Here is a 21,666-nt window from a genome sequence, read left to right as displayed (position 1 = left end):
GAAATCAGATATCCAGTGACAAAGACTAGAGGGAATCCCGTAGGACGGAAGCTTGCTTAAAAGGCTTTCGTGCCAGACCCGGTCAAAAGCTTTTGACACATCCAGTGAAACGGCAAGCGCTTCACCGTGCTTGTCAACAGCTTCACCCCAGATGTGAGTGGCATACACTAAAAGATCTCCTGTAGACCGGTTGCGACGAAAACCATACTGTTGGTCTGACAAAAGATCATTTTCTTCGAGGTATGCCAGGAGCTTATTGTTCAAGACACGCTCCATACTCTTACAAAGTATGGACGTGATTGCAATTGGCCTGTAATTGGCCGGGTCAGCACGGCTTCCCTTTTTTGGTACAGGTTGTACGTTGGCAATCTTCCAGCCTTTCGGAACGTGAGCAGACTTGAGAGAGAGGCGGTATAGGCGTGTTATTACAGGAGACAGCTCAGGGGCACAGGTTTTCAGTACTATCGCTGGTATACCGTCAGGACCAATAGCCTTGTTCACATCTAAGCTACGAAGTACTTTTAAAACCTCACTTTGGCGGATATGTATCTCTGACATCACAGAGTCGCAAGGTGTTAGAGTCGGTGGTGAGGCACTTCCAGTATTCCAGTTGTGGGAATCGAACCAAAAACTATGTAATATTTATTTCGTCCACAATTCCTGAGTTCCTGAAGACAAGTCTTAGAACTGTAGGTTGCTATGATGATCTACGGATCCGACAACGATATTTTATACAATTAGATAAGTTACGTGCCTACAACATCACTCTAAAAATGTTTTAAATTACAGTAAAGTACAGTTTCCAAGTAGATACGTGATAGCCCAATGGATATGACCTCTGCCTCCGATTCCGGAGGGTGTAGGTTCGAATCTGGCTCGGGGCATGCACCTCCAACTGTTCAGTTGTGTGCATTTTAAGAAAAACATCTTGAGGAAACCTGCATACCATAGCATTTTCTTAGTTTTCTGCGTGTGTGAAGTCTGTCAATCAGCACTGCGTCAGCGTGTTGGACTATTGGCCTAACCGCTCTCATTCTGAGAGGAGACTCGAGCTCAGCAGTGAGCCGAATATGGGTAATCCCAAAGTTAGTGAATGCCCTGCTGGCCGGGACTCGAACTGCGGACTACAGTAAGACGTCAGCAAATACTCACGTGCTCCTTCAGCTGCCCCTCCTGACTGCGCCTCTGGCCCGCCATCACTCCGTACATCGCGACAATACAATTAAATACAATTTTCTTTATTTACGAGTATTCAGTACAGATTTTCCAATCCAATAAAAAAGTTGCCTATACCACAGAAAACATATATGTGCAATGTGCATACATATATTGCTCAATAATCTCTCTATTTATTTATTCGGACTACCAACAAAATGATATTTTTTTTATTCTCTACAAGTTAGCCCTTGACTGCAATCTCACCTGATGGTAAGTGATGATGCAATCTAAGATGGAAGCGGGATAACTTGTTAGGAGGAGGATGAAATCCACACTCCTTTCGGTTTCTACACGTACCGGAATGCTAAATCGCTTGGCAGTACGCCTTTGCCGGTAGGGTGGTTAGGGTAACTAGCCACGACCAAAGCCTCCCACCAGCCAGTCTTGAACCAATTAAGAAAACCTCAATCATTCTAGTCGAGGATAGGGCATACCCACCGCCATCTTAAGGCCTGAGCCCGTGAGCACTTGAGAATTTTGGGCCCTTTTTGAAAGTAAAAAAAGCAAAATAAACTAAAATTTTTTACTAAGTATGACCATTTATTATAGGTAATCAAATACAGTATAATATGTCATTGATGATATCTGGTTTTTTGGTTACGATTATGATTATTCTTTCGAGATATGTATTGAGCAAAATCTTCTATCATTTAAAGTAAATTTTTTGAAACATATTGAAATTGTCAGCCCTTCGGGGCGCTTGAGATTGGCGCCTGGGTGAAGACGGTAACCACTGCGCCATGAAGGCAATTTCCCGTTTAAGCTGCAATTATCTCTGTCGCTATTATGTTAAGCTAACGGCTCTAAGCACGAGCTATGTACAGCTTGGGGCGCTGCCAGGACGCTGTGTGTAGCTGGTCGGGTAATCGCTGGATAAGACGCCGCGCAGTTAATTACTGACTTTAACTGCATCGCTAATAATAATAATAATAATAATAATAATTGTTTATTTGCAAGAATACAACATTCCACTAAATTAATAGTGTGCAAATATAAAAAAATACAAATAGTCACAATTACCAAATAAAAGGAAATGAGATTAAGAAAAAGATAAATACAGTCACAATTACTAAATTAAATTAAATGAAATTACAAATAAAAAAGAAAAAATAACACCAATAGTCATAATTACCAAATGTTACCTGTTTGTTCCAGACAATGATATTAAATACTGTTAGATGTTACATGAAAAATGAGGCGCTCAAAATGGGGAAAGGAGACGGTCCGTTTCAGGAGTCTTGTACCCCGTATCATTATAATTTAAAAAAAGGGAGGATTTTATTAAAATCTTAATAAGTGAATAAATCTAACTAAATAAAAAGAAATAAATAAAATTCAAACCCAAGTTTTGGAGTTTTATCAAGATGGTGCCCATACAGAGACTATGACATGACAATTGACAGCAAACGTCAAATAGACTACTTCATTTAAAACGTCATCTCAAATACGTCATCGTCAAAATAATTAAAAAAAAAAAATATTTTCTTTTATTTCCGCTAGGGTACAATGACTGATCCTGGGCTCCATACAATTTTGGACCATCTCCTTTATACATACGTCAATGTTAGTTGTAATCGACAACGAACTTTATTTAAACAAATAATACCTAAATATCGTCTACAATGTCGAGTTGTGTGTTCAGGAAGAGTGAAAACTATATATACATAAATATATAATGGTATTAAAGACAAAATTGGCATGTGTGCGCGCCGTGTTGTAGTCTATTATTCGGATCAGTTTTTGCGGTGATTTTATAGGGACGTAACCAATCTATAGTATAAAATTATCATTGGTTCCAGCGGCTTGACATGACATAGGTTGTGGGTTTTATTCCCGCAGCTTACTGAATATACATGAAAAGGAGATCGACAATCTATACTAATATTATAAAGCTGAAGAGTTTGTTAGCTCGAACGCGTTAATCTCAGGAACTACTGGTCCGATTTGAAAAATTCTTTCAGTGTTAGATAGCCCATTTATCGAGGAAGGTTATAGGTTATATATTATCCCCGTATTTCTACGGGAACAAGAACCACGCGGGAAAAACCGTGCGTGGTCAGCTAGTTTTTCATACATAGTTAGATCCAGATATGATTTAAGAACCATTAATAATGCAGTAAACCATACAAATAAAATACAGATAACCAAAGTAAGTCGTTTTGACGGCTTCCGTGGCGCAGTGGTATGCGCGGTGGATTTACAAGACGGAGGTCCTGGGTTCGATCCCCGGCTGGGCCGAATGAGGTCTTAATTGGTCCTGGTTTGGCTGACGGGAGGCAAAGACGTACCGCCAAGAAATTTAGCGTTCCGGTACGATGTCGTGTAGAAACCGAAAGGAGTGTGGATTTTCATCCTCCTCCTAACAAGTGCATTTTCACTTACCATCAAGTGAAATAGTAATCAAGGGCTAACTTGTAAAGAATAATGAAAAAAATAAAAAAAATATATTATTGACCCCCGTTGGACTATTGACGAACGTAAGTAGGTACTCTTAGCACTGTCTTCTTATTTTAAAATTATTGGTAAATACACCTAAAGGTCTATAAAGTCAATATTTGCCAAGAAGTTGTGTTTGGCACTCATTAAGTGGATATTTTTGGTTGCTGATTGTGCATCCACTTTTTAATAGGAGATCTATGTAATGAGGCAAATGTTAAAAAAAAAACTGCATCAATCTCATAGGAGTGAACAAGATTGGGGCGCGTGACGTCACGTCAGTGTTGCCACATATAACCGTGTAATCTCCCGCTCGCGAGCTTACCGCGCGACCACCGCGTACGAACTGCCGCGAACTGCGTGCGGCGCAGGGCTGACACAACGCCGGATTTTTTTTTTATTCTTTACAAGTTAGCCCTTGACTGCAATCTAAGATGGAATTTTGACGGCCTCCGTGGCGCAGTGGTAAGCGCGGTGGATTTACAAGCTATTTAGCATTCCAGTACGATGTTATGTAGAAACCGAAAGGGGTGTGGATTTTCATCCTCCTCCTAACAAGTGAGCCCGCTTCCATCTTAGACTGCGTCATTACTTACCATCAGGTGAGATTGTAGTCAAGGGCTAACTTGTAAAAAAAAAAATGAAACGGAATGGAAAAAAAAAACTATTTCTGCAAATTAGCCTGAAGAATGGCTGAACCAATTTGATTGCAGTTTAGTGATATAATATGGCAAACTTAAAACATTGTCAAATATTTATTTTATTTAAATCGGTTGATAAATGACAAAGTTAAAGTTGAAACTTTAAATAGTTAAAAAAATTAAAAAGACAAAAAGCGTTAAAGCGTTGCGCGTCATTCTGAGAGGAGACTCGAGCTCAGCAGTGAGCCTAATATTGGTTGATAACGAACATAGGTACATAGTTACAAGTGAAGCTAATGTAAAAAAATGGGCGCCCTTCTAGAAACGCGCGTCATTCGATTTGACTGAGTTTTGTAAGATATAAATCGTGTTCATAAGTCTTTATGAACACGATTTACATATTTGTTTGTATGTTTATAAAATACTGGGCAATTGCAAGTGTATTATATACGGAGACGGTACAGCACATAATACGAATGGACGAATGGACGAAATCGGTCGTCCGCTAGTAACATATAATTCTAATAGAGTCAACCCTAAAACAGTTAACCAACAAAGTTAGCTCTCACACTAATATTATAATTAACCCTATTCTCGCACAACACCGCGCAGTCTGGCAACCCTGTTGTACAATGCAGCATCCCATTCCTGAACTAAACCAACTTAACCGTGCACCCATATTGTACAACAACACCCTTATTTTGTAGCAATAAGGCTCAAAATTAATAGTTTTTTAAAAATTTACTACCAAATTAAAGTTGCGAAGTATAAACAATACCAACTTATTCACACAGTCGCATAAGCCAACATCACTCTTATGACGTTGGGATAAGGTTTAAAAACGTATGCTTATATTGTTTTAGCAGCATAACAAAGTTGTGAGGTATAATTTAAATTTTCGCATGCAAGCAACAGTTTGGGTGACAGGCGATGGCGCGAGTAATAATTTATTGCGTGCGAAGTGTGCGTCTTACGTTATTATTAAATTATTACACCTCCCGGCGCACGACGAAGTGTTTCTTACGCAAGCCACACACCATCAAGTGTAACTTTAAATCTGTAACGCCTTAGGGCTGTTGGAAGTAAAATAGTAAATTGTAATACAAGGAGCTAAAAAGACCCATTATATACGAGATAGTTTTGGGGCACGAGCCGTAAGGCGAGGGCCGTTAAATAGTCTCTCTCTCTCTCTAGTTTATAATGGGTTTAGCCCCGTGTGTTACACTCTGCTTTTCACTGCGATTGCGATAAAATAAAATAATTCAGTACAGTATTCAATGTTAAAATTCTTTTTGCAGACGCAGCTCGCAACTTAATAAAAAAAATTACGCATTCCACAGACAAGAACGCTGCATTTCGTTCCAATTTCAAATTTTTATCAAACAATCAGGGCCTTACTTATAACGAGTAGGTATGTACTCGTATGTACTATGATGATTCTATTTATGAATAATATCTCCTTCGTTTTATAGAGGTCATTATTTTAGTATGATTAAACCTTGATTAAACTATTTACGAAATAAACCTTTTTCGTTTTATAGTAGGTTATTACGGGTAATAATAATAATTTTCAAAACCGGTCCACAAAATAATGACGGAAATATCGCTGGACATACATCCAGCCAAACGTAGAGCCTTCTCCTTTTTGGAAGTCGGTTAAAAAAAATTAAAGTTAACAAAGTTAGCCCATATCCGTCTTAGATTGGATCACTTACCATCAGGTGAGATTGTAGTCAAGAGTTAACTTGTAAAGAATAAAAAAAATTAACAACACCATACATTGTTATCGTACTTAACATAGTAGAAGCATGATGTCTTTCAGCTTTTATAAAATGACTACAAACATCATAAGGCATATGTAACTAGAGAAACACAGATTAAAGACTAATAGGCAGATGGAGCGCACGGAACACGAGGGTGTCGTAGCCGCTCCAAATACAAAATTCAAAAATGAATACATTTTTGAGTCAATACGACACGAAGCGCCGCATCAGTAACTTTCAATTCAGTACGATCTCTAATCTCTCCAACCAATCCAATCTCCCTAACTCTAAATATTATTTAAGAAAAATGGCGTCTTATGTTTTTAATATTTTAAAAACTGTTCAGTGATACTTCTACTACCTAAAGAAATAAGATAATTATTGATTATTATATTAATTTACGTAATTATTGTTAGTGTTAAGTTTTGAAATACAAATATGAAAGAAGTTTGTATATGCGGAATGCGGATTTCAAGGAGACGCGTGACTTTTTTTTGTGGATTTTACCGGCTTCACCACGCTGCTTGTAAAGACTCAATCTGTATGATCTTTATTCTGTGAAAATGACAAACAACATGACAAATGACTTTTGTACCATTGTGCATTTTACACAATAAAGTTGAAAATATTTTTTTTAAATATAAGCAAGAACATAATAGATATAATGTGAAGCAAGTTTGAATGAGCCACTCCCTATAGATGCTATTGAGGCTTGCTCACAACATGCCAAGTTCACTAAACATGTCTTCGCTACTTCGTACTTGTACAAGTTTCACTTCAATGGCGAAGTAATTCTACATAACTAGCTGACGCACACAAGGGATGATGACAGTTTTTTAAATTGTATATAAATTAAGAGTATACTAATAGTAAAGCAATTTTGTAAAAGGAACAGGGTATCTGCGATCATTACTTTCGGAGCTACAGGGATTTAAAGGGTCAGATTTGCGGCGCTGCCGCGGATCCCTGAAAAACGCCCCATACAAAATGGCTCGAAAAAATGACGTCATAGGCAATGTAATGATCGTTAGATTTGTATGCGCGTTCAAACAAAATTACTAATATCTTTGTTATTTGTGCGTTTATCTTTATAGTTCATATATTAAAAAATGTCACATTTAATGTAAGGAAGCTAAAACTGTATAAATTTTCTTCTAATAACGATAAAAAAAATTTAATAGTTTTTGAAATTTTATAATCTCATTTATTTTGCAAATATCCAGACAATCTTTGCTTTTTATGTATAAATTAGTTAACATTGACCCTATTTACCCGAATGTATCATAAAAATCAATATATTCAAACCTAGTCATCATCCCCATTCTGGTCTTTTACAAATATTTTTTTTTCTTCTTTACAATTAGTTTGCCCTTGACTACAATACCACCCTCTTTTTATGAAAAATGATCTCTCATACCAAATTTAACAATTAAATAAAAAACGTTTGGCCTGATTTAGGATAATTTAAAACTACGTCGTTATCTTTGTTTACAATGCGGGCACAAGTTCTTTATCGCACTTCTGATATTATAGGGACTTATTTTGGTTACAGTTTGATTTGGTAATTAAGTTGTCCTGACAAGTGTTGTGAATTATCACCTTTGTTCGACATTAGTTTTCTTATATTTGTAATCACTTTTGAGTCCTATAACAGATGGAAGCGAGCTAACTTGTTAGGTCCCTTTCGGTTTCTACACGACATCGTATCGGAACGCTAAATCGCTTGGCGGTACTTACGTCTTTGTTGGTAGGGTGGTAAATCTTAAATCTCACATATGAAATCTTGGTCGAGAATTTGAAATTGAGCTTTTCGAGCCGTTTAAAGCCGCTAAAAGAACCTACAGTAGTTTTTGAATGAATACATCACTGACTTGGCACCGCCTTTATACTGATATGAATATACATTCAATGTTATTTTTCGCTTTTTAGTTTAGTGGGTAGGTTCATGTTTGTGTTGGAGGTCGGTAGAATTTTTTTTAATATCCTACTAATATTATAAACGAGAAAGTTAATATGGATGTTTCATGTTTGGATGTTTGCTACTCTTTAACGCCGCTGCTTTAACTAAAGCGATTTGGTTGAAATTTCGAATGGAAATAGATTTTACTCTGAATTGACACATATGCTACTTTTTATCCCGAAAAAAACCATGATTTCCCGAGATTTGCGAAAACTGATGATTTTGATGATATGAAAGTTTCACGCCTCGACTACTGAACCGAATTAACTGAAATTTGGTATTAAGATATATTATAGCCTAGATTAACACATAAGCTAAGTACTTTTTAGCCCGGAAAAATCTATGGTTCCCGAGGGATTTGTGGAAAACTAAATTCTAAAGTTTTTCTTTCTTAGGAAAAAAATATCACCAAGAATATGTGGAAGTTTCAGTTTCTGCCAAAATTGAGACTGAAGCAGAAATGCGGTTTCGGTTTCTGTCGTGCAATGGTGATAACTGCTAACGCTACTTAGCGCCCTCGCGCGGGAAGCGGTCATGGGTCAAAATTACGCTTCTGACAATCTGACTGATAGATTCAAAAGTTTAGCCCTCATTCGCACGAGAGCTTTTTAACGTACGTTAAAAAACTCTCATGCGATAGAAGGCTTGAAAATGGCTGTTTACAAAATGATACATTGTGATAGCGTTACAAACTTTTGAGGAATTCCCCGAATTGCGGGGAATTTTAATTCAATTTTGGACCATTCCCCACATGTGGATATTGGTTGATTCTATGTGTGGGGATTCATTTAATTCTGTATGTATAGTCAACACGACAGTTAGGAGACTTAATAAAAAAATAATAATAGTCAATAAAATCAGTGTAATTTTCAACTTATTCCGAAAAAATTTAATTACGATAATATAGCAAAAATATCAGTAAAAACATTTTTTTTTATTCTTTACAATTTAACCCTTGATTACAATCTCAGCTGATGGTAAATGATAATGCTATCTAAGATGGAAGCGGGCTAACTTGTTAGTTGGAGGATGAAAGTCCACACCCCTTACGGTTTCTACACGTTATCGTACCGGAACGTTATATCGCTTGGTGGTATGTCTTTGTCGGTAGGGTGGTACTAGCCACGGCCAATGCCTCCCACCAAGAAAACCTCAATCGGCCCAGCCGGGGATCGAACCCAGGACCTCCGTCTTGTAAATCCACTGCGCATACCACTACGTCACGTCACGGAGGCTGTCAATAACTGCATTATTTTCATTTATTTCCTTCATTTGAGGAATTTGCAGGGTATAGGTATATTCCCCCCCCCCCCCCTCCCCGAATTTAGGAAATTTCGCTTTGTATTGTGGGGAATTAGGACAATAGACATTGGCAACAGTGATTTTAAACTGTCAGTTGTCATCAAAATTCAAAAGTCATAACAAATACTTGACGCTTTTTTGTGTACTCAGAAATTTGCGAATTCAAGATTATATTTTATAAATGATCGTTATCATTATCAATGAGAAGGATATTAATGCTAATAACGAACAGTTTAAAGTGAAATGTCTTTCCCAAAGATCGACGGGTACGTGGTTACAGAGAAACTCGGTTCAGGGAGCTATTCCACCGTGTACAAGGCTTATACCAAGGTAAACATTGATTGACTATTGTTAATAACTATTTTAAATGCACCAAACACCACAAAAACCTGCAAAGAGGAGCTCAATTTTCATTTACAAGACCACAAAACGTTAATAAAGGCAGTTTAGTTAATAGTTTAGCAGTTCAGATCCTGTATTGTGTATTGTGCCACTATTTTCGATCTGTTATCGCCACTAACTAGATAATGACCGGTAATGATGGCTTAACATGCTCTCTGAGACATGGCAGTGTAACACCAACAACTTCCCAGTTCTAGACTAAGAGATTTACATTTTTTTGTATTTGCATGTTCTTCCAACATTCAGTGAGTGGATAAATATTTGATTTGGTGTTAAATAAACCCAGTGGCATGGCTAATCTATACTAATATTATAAAAAGGAAATATTTCATTGTTTATTTGTAAGTTTTGAATAGGCTCTGGAACTACTGAACTAATTTGAAAAATTCTTTCACTGCTGGGAAGCTACACTATCCTTGAGTGGTATAGGCTATATTTGGAGTGGAACACGGCGATAAAATATAATTTTTATCGCCGTGTTCCCGGCGGGTTATAATAAACATTCCGTCCTGCGGCCCACAGGAAAAAGAACATTTATTATATTATATATTATAGTCTACTATTATATTATATTTCAAAATTCAAAATTTATTTAGTTCAAGTAGGCTCAGTTTACAAGCACTTTTGACACGTCAATTGACTAATTGTAAAGATTCTACCACCGGTTCGGAAGGCAGGTTCTGCTGAGAAGATACCGGCAAGAAACTCAACAGTTGCTCTTTTAAAAAAAAATCATACAATATTACAATTTACAATTGATGACAAGATTAAAATTTCTTATAATTTGGTGGAAGCTGATCCAACGGCCTCCAAGCACCTTTATCATTGAGGAACTCATCAATGTTGTAGTACCCTCGACTAAGTAAATGTTTTTTAACACATTGCTTAAAGCTATGCATTGGCAGGTCCATGGCATTTCTTATGTCTACTGAAGAGGATCAAATGTTATTAAACCACATAGATGAAGTACTTCGGAAACTGTGCAGTGTTGGCTAGTGATTTATATTGTAGAATAAAATAATCTTGCAGATTGGTGCCCGCACCACAGTAGCAGTGAAGTGCATAGACAAGTCTCGCATCAAGCACTCGGGAGCGGCCGTAGTCAACCTGGTCACAGAGATCCGTCTGCTGAAGTCTCTGACACATCCTCATATAGTGCACATGAAGGAGTTTACATGGGACGACAGGTATACCGGGTGACAAGCTATACTTTGAGTTCATTATTACTGTACAAACTCTTTTTAACGAATCTTATGGGACTGAATGTCCCAATTTTGTATGGAGGCTGGGCCTTGTCAAGTGTCAACTAAGCAGAACAAATTATTTTTATCTTAAAAAAACATAAAATATAGGGCTTAAAAACTTTTTTTCAATTAATTTAATAAAATTTATTTTTTTTGTTAGCTGACAACATTAATTAAGAATTTTTATCATGGCAACATGCATAACTTACACACCCTTACAGAATGTCAGTGATTTTCGCATATCAGCACATAGCATTCGTGACGTTTTTCTTTTTAACTTGTATATATTGACATTTGACGATGTTACATGACATTGACATCTTACACCAGATAACAATTCAATTCCAGGTGTTTGTATTGGCTATTTTGAACACTTTTACTGTATTGTCTATGTTTAATTTGTAGATAGCAAACCAAAAAAAAAATTTATCTAATTATTGCGGGTTCCAAAAATTCTGAAAATTATTTTCTCAACAGCAATTTGTATCTTCTATCCGTAAAAAATACTATCGACCTGCCTATAAATTTTAATTAATAAAGGCCCATTTTGGGACATGTCCTTTGGTTCTAAGATCTAATAACAAAAAATAAAAAAAAAGCATTGGGTTTTAAGCAGTGTTAATCGATACTGAAAAAGCTACTTAACGATACATCTGTTGGTCACAACACAAATCCTGGCAACTGCTCGGAATTTCACTCATGGTGGAGCCAGCAGTCAGCACCTGTAATAACACCAATTGAGTGTAGGGTGACATTAGTTTTAGGGATTTCCTTTGTGACATGTCAGCACTAACTATGGTCCTCATAAGAAGGCTCAGAATTATACAGCGAGTGATAAAACAAGCTATGCTCGGAGTATCTCTGCATGATTAAATCAGAAATGAGGAGATCTGCAGAAGAACCAAAGTCACCCACATAGCTCAATGTATCGCGCAGCTGAAATGGGTGGCACATAGTTCGAAGAGCCGATGGACGTTGGGATCCCAAGATGCTGGAATGGTGACCCTGCACTAGAACGGGCAGTGTCGGTCGACCCCCGTCAGGTGGACTGATAACATCAAGCGAGTCGCAGACATTAGCTGGCTGCAGGCGGCTCAGTATCGTGATGTTTGGAAGTGCATACAGATGGCCTATGTCCTCTATCTCTCCATCGGCTGATATGATGATGTGTCAACACTCCGTCTTCTATTGTTATGTAATTGTTTTTGTCTGCTCATGTTATTCTCACTGTCCAGATTACTAGAACATTTAGATATGCATTATATTATAGAACTTTTGCAGTTCTAGCAAGGCCGAGGTCAAGCAACTTACGTTTTGGGGCAGCTAGGGGGTTGAAGAATGCAAATGCGTATGATTTTATACTTATTTATTACGACATTTTGCAATATTATAATTATTACAAAATGAAATTATAACTACTAGAAAACTCTAATTTCGGCGATCGAAATATAGAGAGCCTAATCCTAACCAGATGTCCCATTCATAGGAGATTGATCAAAGAGCGCCTTCCATAGCGTGTTCTCCTCTTTTATATTGATACTCATTTGCGTAATTAACTACGTAAATCGCTACGTGAATCCATCGCAACGGAGTATGTAGGGCGCTGAGCAAGCACATTCTGCCGTCCACGGTTAGATGAGCGCAGAGCACTGGAACATTGCTGTCGTTGCAGCCTACTGGACTACAGGGGTCATAACAAGCAGGCTGAAATCTCAAAACAAAACTCAAGTGTTGTTTTGTTCACAGAAACATATACATCATAATGGAGTACTGCTGCGGAGGAGACCTGTCCAAGTACATCCGACGCTACGGACGAGTGCCGGAGAAGCAAGTTAGTGAGTTGTCTCCATTGCTACAGAGATAGAGCTGGTTCACATTCAAAACTATTGACGGCTTCTGTGGCCCAATGGTATGTATGGATTTACAAGACAGAGGCCCTGGGTTCGATCCCCGGCTTGGTCGATTGATGTTTTCTTAATTGGTCCAGGCCTGGCTGGTTGGAGGCTTTTGCCGTGGCTAGTTACCACCCTACCGGCAAAGACGTACCGCCAAGCGATTTAGTGTTCCGGTACGACGTCGTGTAGAAATTCAAAGGGGTGTGGATTTCATTCTCCTCCTAACAAGTTAGCCCGCTTCCATCTTAGACTGCATCATCACTTACCATCAGGTGAGATTGTAGTCAAGGGCTAACTTGTAAAGAATAAAAAAAAATCCCAACACTCTCTTACCTCTCAGCATTAATTCATACATGCAATTTGTATGTAAAAAATTCACTGTGTAAACTCGTAATGAAACAATCTTTTATTTTGGATAAATTGTGCTTGCAGAGCCTACCTCAGTTAAATGCGTTGGGCACGCCACTGTGCCCAAAACTCTTGTCATTCATACATGCAATTTGTATTCATGTGTGTAATTATAACATGCAATTTGCATGTAAAAATTCACTGTAATCTTTTATTTTGGATAATAATTAGTGCTTGCAATGCCTACCTTAGTTAAATGCGCTGGGCACGCCACTATCACCGCAAGGTAGCTTAAGCGAATCATTGCTGACTCTTCACAGCTACAATCGCTACAAATAATCACTTCAATTCAAATGTGCTTGTAAACCAAGCCAAGATTTTGATTATGTTAATAATTTCCAGGTGCTGTACTTCTTGCAACAGTTGGCGTCAGCTTTGAAGTTTCTGAGAGACAAAGGTGAGTGTAGAATGTAGATAGACGAAGAAGAAGAATAATTCCTCCAACGAAAAATTAGATTATAATCCAGCAATTGTAATTAGAAATTGTGAATTTTTCTTGTTGTCACTTTTCTTAGTTTTTCTTTGTAAATATAATTTTAATTAAGATATCCTTTCATCCGAAATTCCTTAGTGCCTGAAGACAAAAGTCTTCCAACAGTGCGTGTTGCCAGTGATGACCTATGGTTCCGAGACTTGGTCGCTAACTATGGGCCTCATAAGAAGGCTCAGAGTCACACAGCGGGCGATGGAACGAGCTATGTTAGGAGTATCTCTGCGTGATCGAATCAGAAATGAGGAGATCCGCAGAAGAACCAGTCACTGACATAGCTCAACGAGTCGCGAAGCTGAAGTGGCAATGGGCGGGGCACATGGTTCGAAGAGCCGATGGCCGTTGTGGACCCCAGGTGCTGGAATGGCGACCCCGCACCAGAAAGCGCAGTGTCGGTCGACCCCCCACCAGGTGGACTGACGACATCAAGCAAGTCGCAGACATTCGCTGGATGCAGGTGCAGGGCCTACAAAAGGCCTATGTCCTACAGTGGACTCCATCGGCTGTTATGATGATAATTTTAATCTTACGGAAATAAACATGCAGTGTCTGCTTTAATAACACTGTACAGAGCCTTGTGTTTGTATTTTTGAGTGTAATACTGTAACAGTCACTAGTAGACTATATAAATCTATACTTATAATAAATCTGTAGACAGGTCAGTTTTGTACATGAAATATATTTCCAAAATAACTATCGGGGGTGATCGATATTGATGCCAAAATTGCAATCAGTAAAATTTTTGTCTGTCTGTCTGTCTGTATGTTCTTTATAGAATCAAAAACTACTCGACGGATTTTAACGAAACTTGGTACAATTATTTTTCATACTCTTGGGCATCAATAGGAGCAGAGCATTGAAAGGAAAGAAGAGATGGTTGGATTGTGTGAAAGAGGACATGTGTGTAAAAAAAATGGATGATGAGTTGACGAGTAATAGAGACGAATGGAAAAGATTGACATATTTTTCTGACCCCACATATGTGGGATAAGGGTAAGGAGATGATGATGATTAGGATGATCTTCATCCTAATGATGGTGATAATATAAGTGCGACTGTCCCCAGGCGTGGTGCACATGGACCTGAAGCCGCACAACCTGCTGCTGCACAGGGACTGCGACGGCAGGCACACGCTCAAGGTGGCGGACTTCGGGTGAGAGCCCCTCGCTGGGAACTGTCCCCCTCATCTCTCTATACATGTTGCTGCTTCTTGTTAGGGGTGGCGAGAAAAGAAACTCGAGGTTCACAAACACACCACTTTAATAACACAACTCTTCGATTATAATCACAAAAACTGAGCCCGCCTCATCCATGAAGCCACGTTTTTATACCTTTCCAACAAGAACAAAATAGTCAAACATCAATATTTTATCTATACGGATATTGACATAACTTCATTTATGAATTATGTCAATATACGTTTTTAAATCTATTTATTTATTTTAGTTTAGTTTCGTATATTTTAGTTTAGTTTTAAGAACAAAGAATGACTCGTCATTATACGTCATGGTACCTACGTATATTGACAACACTACAGTTATAACCAGGTTGTTTGTAACATATAATGTAGCATATCTGTTAATACAAATACCTTCTTATTTAATTTTCTAACATTCTTCTTCTTTCCTGGACCTTTTCCGCACTTGATCACTAGTGGTTGGCCGTTATAAGTAGGTTCATTTGTTGCTGGTCGCCGCCGGAGTCTCTCCAGCCAACCGAGCTCGCTCCAGACGCTTAGCAGGCCGCCCAGGTCGCCGAACCAACCAATTCTCCCATGCTATTGACCAATCTGATATTGAAATATCTGAATACTTGACCAATTATATCATTGCAAACTGAATAGCTGACCAATTCTCCCGTTGCAAACTGAATAGCTGACTAATTCTCCCGTTGCAAACTGAATAGCTGACCAATTCTCCCGTTACAAACTGAATAGCTGACCAATTCTCCCATTGTAAACTGAATGGCTGACCAATTCTCCCGTTGCAAACTTCTAATGAAGCAGAAGTTGGAAATCTAATTGATGGTCTCAAAAACAATAGTACAGCTGGTTGGGATAATATCTCAGCCGAGTTTGTGAAACGTTTTAAAGATATTCTGACTCCTCTTATAACATACATCTGCAACAGAAGCTTTAATTGTGGTACATTTCCCAACGTCTTCAAAAAAGCTATTGTGACACCTATACATAAATCTGGTAATAAATTAGAAATCAATAATTATCGCCCAATATTGATTTTACCTACATTATCTAAAATTTTAGAATGGCTCATAAATAAAAGACTAATCAATTACTTAGAGGCTAAAAAGCTTCTTTCTAACAATCAGTTTGGTTTTCGGCAAGCAAAGTCAACTTCTGGAGCTGTTGGGGAGCTTACAGATTTTATTGTGGATGCCTTGGATAGGAAGCAGAAAGTTGTAGGGATTTTTCTTGACCTGGCCAAAGCTTTCGATACTGTTTGTCCATATCTTCTCGCACAAAAATTAGAACAAATAGGCATCCGGGGTAGGCAACTCAATCTTTTTCGTGACTACCTGAGGAACCGAAAACAAAGTGTTAGAGTGGGTGGTATCGTAAGTCACGAATCAGACATTCTTTATGGAGTTCCTCAAGGAAGCATCCTCGGACCGACCTTATTTTTGGCATTTATAAATGACCTTTGCGACATACAGTTGGCTAATGGAAAAATAATAACATATGCTGATGACACGGTTCTTCTTTTCAAAGGTAAAAACTGGACTGAAGTTTATAACACAGCTCAAACAGGTTTAAATAAAGTCAATGAATGGCTCATTGTTAATAGGCTTACACTAAATTCACTTAAAAGTAAATATATCTGCTTCAGCATAAGAAACACATCTCTGACTAACAATCCTTCTCTTAAACTGACAGCTCACTGTAGTGTATGTCTTACTAGAAATTATACTCAATGCTCTTGCCTACCGTTGGAAATGGCTCGTACAGTGAAGTATCTAGGAGTGATAATTGATAGCCAGCTATCCTTTCAACCACATATCAATACTGTCACTCAACGAGTAAGGAAGTTAACTGCTATATTTAAGAACATAAGGAGTGTGGTTGATTATAAGACCTTGAAATGTGTGTATACTTCACTGTGTGAGTCCATTCTAACTTACTGTATCACTGCATGGGGAGGAGCTTGTACATCTCACATGCTTCCTCTTAAAAGGCTGGTTCTAAAAGTAGCTACATGTAGGCCTTTTGATTACCCTACTCGTGATCTATATAGCCATTGTCAAGTCCTAACAGTTAGGCAATTGTTTATACTTAATATTATAATGTGTCAACATAAACAAAATAATTTTAAACATAATATTAAATACAGACGGAGGAAAGACAAAATTTGTGAACCAGCTTTGCTCAAAAGCATTTATCATTTCTTGGAAAGCATCTGTACAATGTAGCTAGCAAAGTAATGGAATTGCGTTCATTGACTAACAATACTTGTAGAATCAATGTTAAAACCTGGCTTCAAACATTAGATTACGATGAAACTGAAAAATTGCTAAAGATTCTTAGATAATAACTTAAACTTACTAGCACGCACACTCTCATGTACACACACACACACACACACACACACACACACACACACATACACACACACACACACACACACACATACACACACACACACACATACGCATACGCTACCTTTAAATTATTAAAATAAAACTGGTATAAATTACAAATGCACATATATTAAGTTTTAATTGTATTTGTAACTCAAATTATATATAAATTGGAAAAATTATAAGTTATGTATAAATTTGATTATATAAGCTACCTTATAAACTTAATTTTAATAGTTTATTTAATTTAATTAATTTTAATAGTTTTTAATTGTACTTGTACTGCAGCTAAAAATATTGTAATCTTCGTTCGTGAAGAGATGGTGGTTGTAACACAAAATCTTTTATAGATTTTAGCACAACTGCCGTTTCAACCTATTCTGTATAAAAATGTGTTTTTTTGCTCAATAAATCATTTATTATTTATTTTGAATAGCTGACCAATTCTCCCGTTGTAAACTGAATAGCTGACTAATTCTCCCGTTGTAAACTGAATAGCTGACTAATTCTCCCGTTGCAAATTGAATAGCTGACCAATTCTCCAGTTGCAAAAAGTTGAAAGACTCGTTTTTCTCACGAGTGTGTCGTAGGTTCGCGCAGCACATGGCGGAGCAGCCCGCGCGCACCGTGCGCGGCTCCCCGCTGTACATGGCGCCCGAGATGTTGCTGGGAGAGTACGACGCCAGGGTCGATCTGTGGAGCGTGGGTGAGAAACATTCTTTTATTTTTCTGATTGTGTAAGTGCCGTAGGCTCCTTATGGGACCTCAGCGGCGTCACCGGGGGGTTTGGGCGAGCGCAGAAGCATCGCCTGATGGGGCCCGAAGGCTTACGAGTAGGCCAATATATATGAATATATTGGCCTACTCGTAAGATGTGCTACAAGATATCACATAGATATGATAAAACACAAATTCCTACTAATATTATAAACGCGAAAGTTTGTATGGATGTTTGTTACTCGTTAACGCCGCAACTGCTCAACCGATTTGGCTGAAATTTGGATTAACACATTGACTACTTTAGTCTACTCATCCCAGAAAAATCCATGGTTCCCGAGGGATACTAAATTACACGCGGACGAAGTCGCGGGCGTCCGCTAGTATAGAGTATAAGGCAAAATTGTAAGATATTAGGCTTTATGGAGTTTACTCCTTAGGAATCGACTTGAACGAATGACAGCGTTACGTTTTTGTGCCCAGCCTATTCTGCGGGCTGCTTCTCCTCGGTTGCGCACCTTTCACTTTCAGGCGTATGTATTGAGACGTAGATAGTGTATGCTGCACAACATACACTATTTAGACAGTCGATCTGAAAGAGTAAACTCCATTCGTGCGTCGCAGCTGACACACACTTTATTATTATGTTTTATTATTTTTAACGTGCGCTACAAGATATCTCATGAAGGGAATAGTCTTATGTTGCCCAGCAGTGCCCAGCAGTGGGGCACCAAAAGTAACATTGCAATCTCTATTACTGCAGTGATAAGATATAAAGGAAAATTGTGGTAGTTTTTATTTTCAGGGGTTCTACCACATTAAAATCATAAAGTAATGACTAGCTGACGCCGCGCGGTTTCACCTGCGTGGTTCTCGTTCCCGTGGGAGTACGGGGATAATATATAGCCTATAGCCTTCCTCGATAAATGGGTTATCTAACCCTGAAAGAATTTTTCAAATTGGACCAGTAGTTCCTGAGATTAGCGCGTTCACACAAACAAACTTTTTAGCTTGCCCCCGTGGGTTCCAGGGGTCATAATGTACGAGTGCCTGTTCGGACGAGCCCCCTACTCCTCCGCCACCTTCGCCGAGCTCATGGACAAGATACAACGGCAGGCGCCTATAGAGGTACCCCTTACGTTTAACTCATACATCATCAAACCACACTTACGACCTTGACGATGACATCACGACCAACAACGCTTCTCAGGCAACAAACACCAGCGTCTTTGCCGGCGACGACGAGGTTTCCGACATCTGACGTCACCTGGACATGGGTTCCTAACTCACGATCTCAGGGGCGTCTGAACTGAGAGGCCGAAACACCTTCCAGAATAGCCCTCTAAGCCGAATTCCCTGTCTCAGAGGAGAGTTACAGAGTTGTTCTGCCTATCTCTTCGGTTTCTGCCTTCGGGCACCATCAGGCGATGCTTCTGCGTTCGCCCAAAGCCCCGGTGATGCCGCTGAGGTCCCATTAAGAAGACCCATTATAAAATCAGAAAAAAATATAAAAACCTGTACGTTTCGGGAGAAGTGATGACTTAAACCTGCTGCCGATGCGTGAGGGAAAGGGAAGCTAGATATAGAGTTGCCGTAACGCGTTACGTTACGAAGCGGTTTACGCTCTTATAAGAAGTTATCACTTTTTTTACTTTGCTTCTTACATTCTCATCTATCGTTTCACACAAGCTTGTTGGTTTAGGGTTTAGTGTATTCGCGACCTTCTTCATTGAGGATGTTCAAATATATATATATCAAAATCAAAATTAATTTATTCCAAGTATGCTTAGATTACAAGCATAGCTGACTAATTCTCTAATTATAAACTGAATAGCTGACCAATTCTCCCGTTGTAAACTGAATAGCTGACCAATTCTCCCATTGTAAACTGAATAGCTGATCAATTCTCCCATTGTAAACTGAATAGCTGATCAATTCTCCCATTGCAAACTGAATAGTTGATCAATTCTCCCATTGTAAACTGAATAGCTGACCAATTCTTCAGTACTACTCTGAATAGCTGACCAATTCATCAGTTCTAAACTGACGTATATATTGGGTGACAAAGACAAATGCATTTTGATTTTGGACCTCTCTGTTGAGAACGCCGCCTGCACCAGAGATGTCGTGACCCTGGTAAGTGACGTCCGTCTCCGTGCCCCAGGTCCCCGCCAGCGCCGGCATCTCGGCCGGCTGCCGCGAGCTGCTGGCGCGCCTGCTGCGGCACCAGCCCGACCAGCGCATCTCGTACGAGGAGTTCTTCGCGCACCCCTACCTCGACCTGGACCACATGCCGTCCAAGGAGAACTACAACAAGGTGAGAGAGTCGACCCTACGGGTCAGGGGGGGGTCTCGCCTGTTCAAGCTGATTTAAGAGTGTGCAATATGTAATTTGGTGGTTACAAATGGTTCTGGATCTCAGATTCTGGAAAAGTTAGGAGCCTGATATTTGGGTAAATGATATTTCAAAGTGTTAGCTTCGTTATGACTATACAAAATACACGCAAGTCATAATTCGGCGTCTCGCTTGCGCTTCGAATTTTATCCATATCGTACCGACGCGCTGCGCGCTCTTAATAGGGTATTTGACTCACGTCAAAATATAAACAATTGTTTGAACAAATTGTTAGAAGAATATTGAGGTGACGTCATCAAGGAAGGAGCGGTAGAGATTTGATTTTTGTGTTGTGACAATAAGTGTGAGCCCGGGGTCTGAATATTTTGTTATTAATTCGGTTTGATATTCATTTAAAATTGTTATTAACCATTCGCTGCCCGCGAGTATTTTATCGGTGAGCCCGTCTGCGTTGAAGAAGCCGACAGTCAGGGAATGCGGTTTTAATCTACCGTTGTGAGCCATTTAAACAATCTTTATATTCCTCTATCGCGCGGAGCATGATACTGTGCTCGCCTATTGCCCTTAGTTTACTTTATATTTTTTTACATGTCACGTAACGGATACGACCGGTCGCACATTTAGAAGTCAAGTGGAAGTGTACACGTCAAACTAAATAATGTACGATTTTTCGCTTTAAACCGATCTAAATGCTTTTACACACAGTTTTTCCGGAATCTCGTTAAATACAGACATGGGAATCACCATAGTTACGAGAATTTTCGTAAAAGGCCAGTTGATACTTCTTTTTAAATCGTCAATAATTGTGCATTATCGTTCTACTGGATTAAGAAAGATTATCATATTTTTTTGATACGTGAATACATGAAAATTTTAATTTTTAAATATTTTTTGACAATACGAGCAAATGTCGGCCATGATAGAATGAAATGAAATTCGTGACGTCACGTAAACCAAAACGTGTTTGCCAAAATTATTAGTTATTAATTAGCTTGACGTTTTATTCCTTTCAACGACAGCGTTTTTGGAAAATAGATAAAACTTAACTTTTATTAATTAATTTTATTAATTAATGATTGAGGTTTTCTTAATTGGGCCAGGTCTGGCTGGTGGGAGGCTTTAGCCGTGGCTAGTTACCACCCTACCGGCAAAGACATACCGCCAAGCGATTTAGCGTTCCGGTACGATGTCGTGTAGAAACCGAAAGAGGTGTGGATTTCATCCTCCGCCTCACAAGTTA

General features: G+C 38.7%; 1 protein-coding gene across 5 annotated transcripts in view; it reads left to right on the top strand.

The window, feature by feature from the left end:
• The first annotated feature begins 9,426 nt into the window (after positions 1-9,426).
• The window catches only part of LOC112047808 (serine/threonine-protein kinase ULK3), a 26,683-nt gene continuing 14,443 nt past the window's right edge, over positions 9,427-21,666 (top strand). The window contains exons 1-8 of one of the 5 annotated variants that reach the window (XM_024085061.2): positions 9,427-9,650; positions 10,752-10,909; positions 12,713-12,797; positions 13,612-13,666; positions 14,825-14,912; positions 17,944-18,059; positions 19,101-19,198; positions 20,235-20,387. In XM_024085061.2, the coding sequence (XP_023940829.1) occupies positions 9,564-9,650; positions 10,752-10,909; positions 12,713-12,797; positions 13,612-13,666; positions 14,825-14,912; positions 17,944-18,059; positions 19,101-19,198; positions 20,235-20,387 (840 nt within the window). In that variant the 5' untranslated portion in view covers positions 9,427-9,563. Of the gene's footprint in view, positions 9,651-10,751; positions 10,910-12,712; positions 12,802-13,611; positions 13,667-14,824; positions 14,913-17,943; positions 18,060-19,080; positions 19,199-20,234; positions 20,388-21,666 lie in introns of those variants that run through there. The other 4 variants (XM_024085060.2, XM_052890455.1, XM_052890453.1 and 1 more) reach the window with 4 other exon arrangements.

This window comes from Bicyclus anynana, chromosome 27 (assembly GCF_947172395.1).
Source record: "Bicyclus anynana chromosome 27, ilBicAnyn1.1, whole genome shotgun sequence".
NCBI lineage: Eukaryota > Metazoa > Arthropoda > Insecta > Lepidoptera > Nymphalidae > Bicyclus > Bicyclus anynana.
This window is presented reverse-complemented; position numbering and strand designations above follow the sequence as displayed.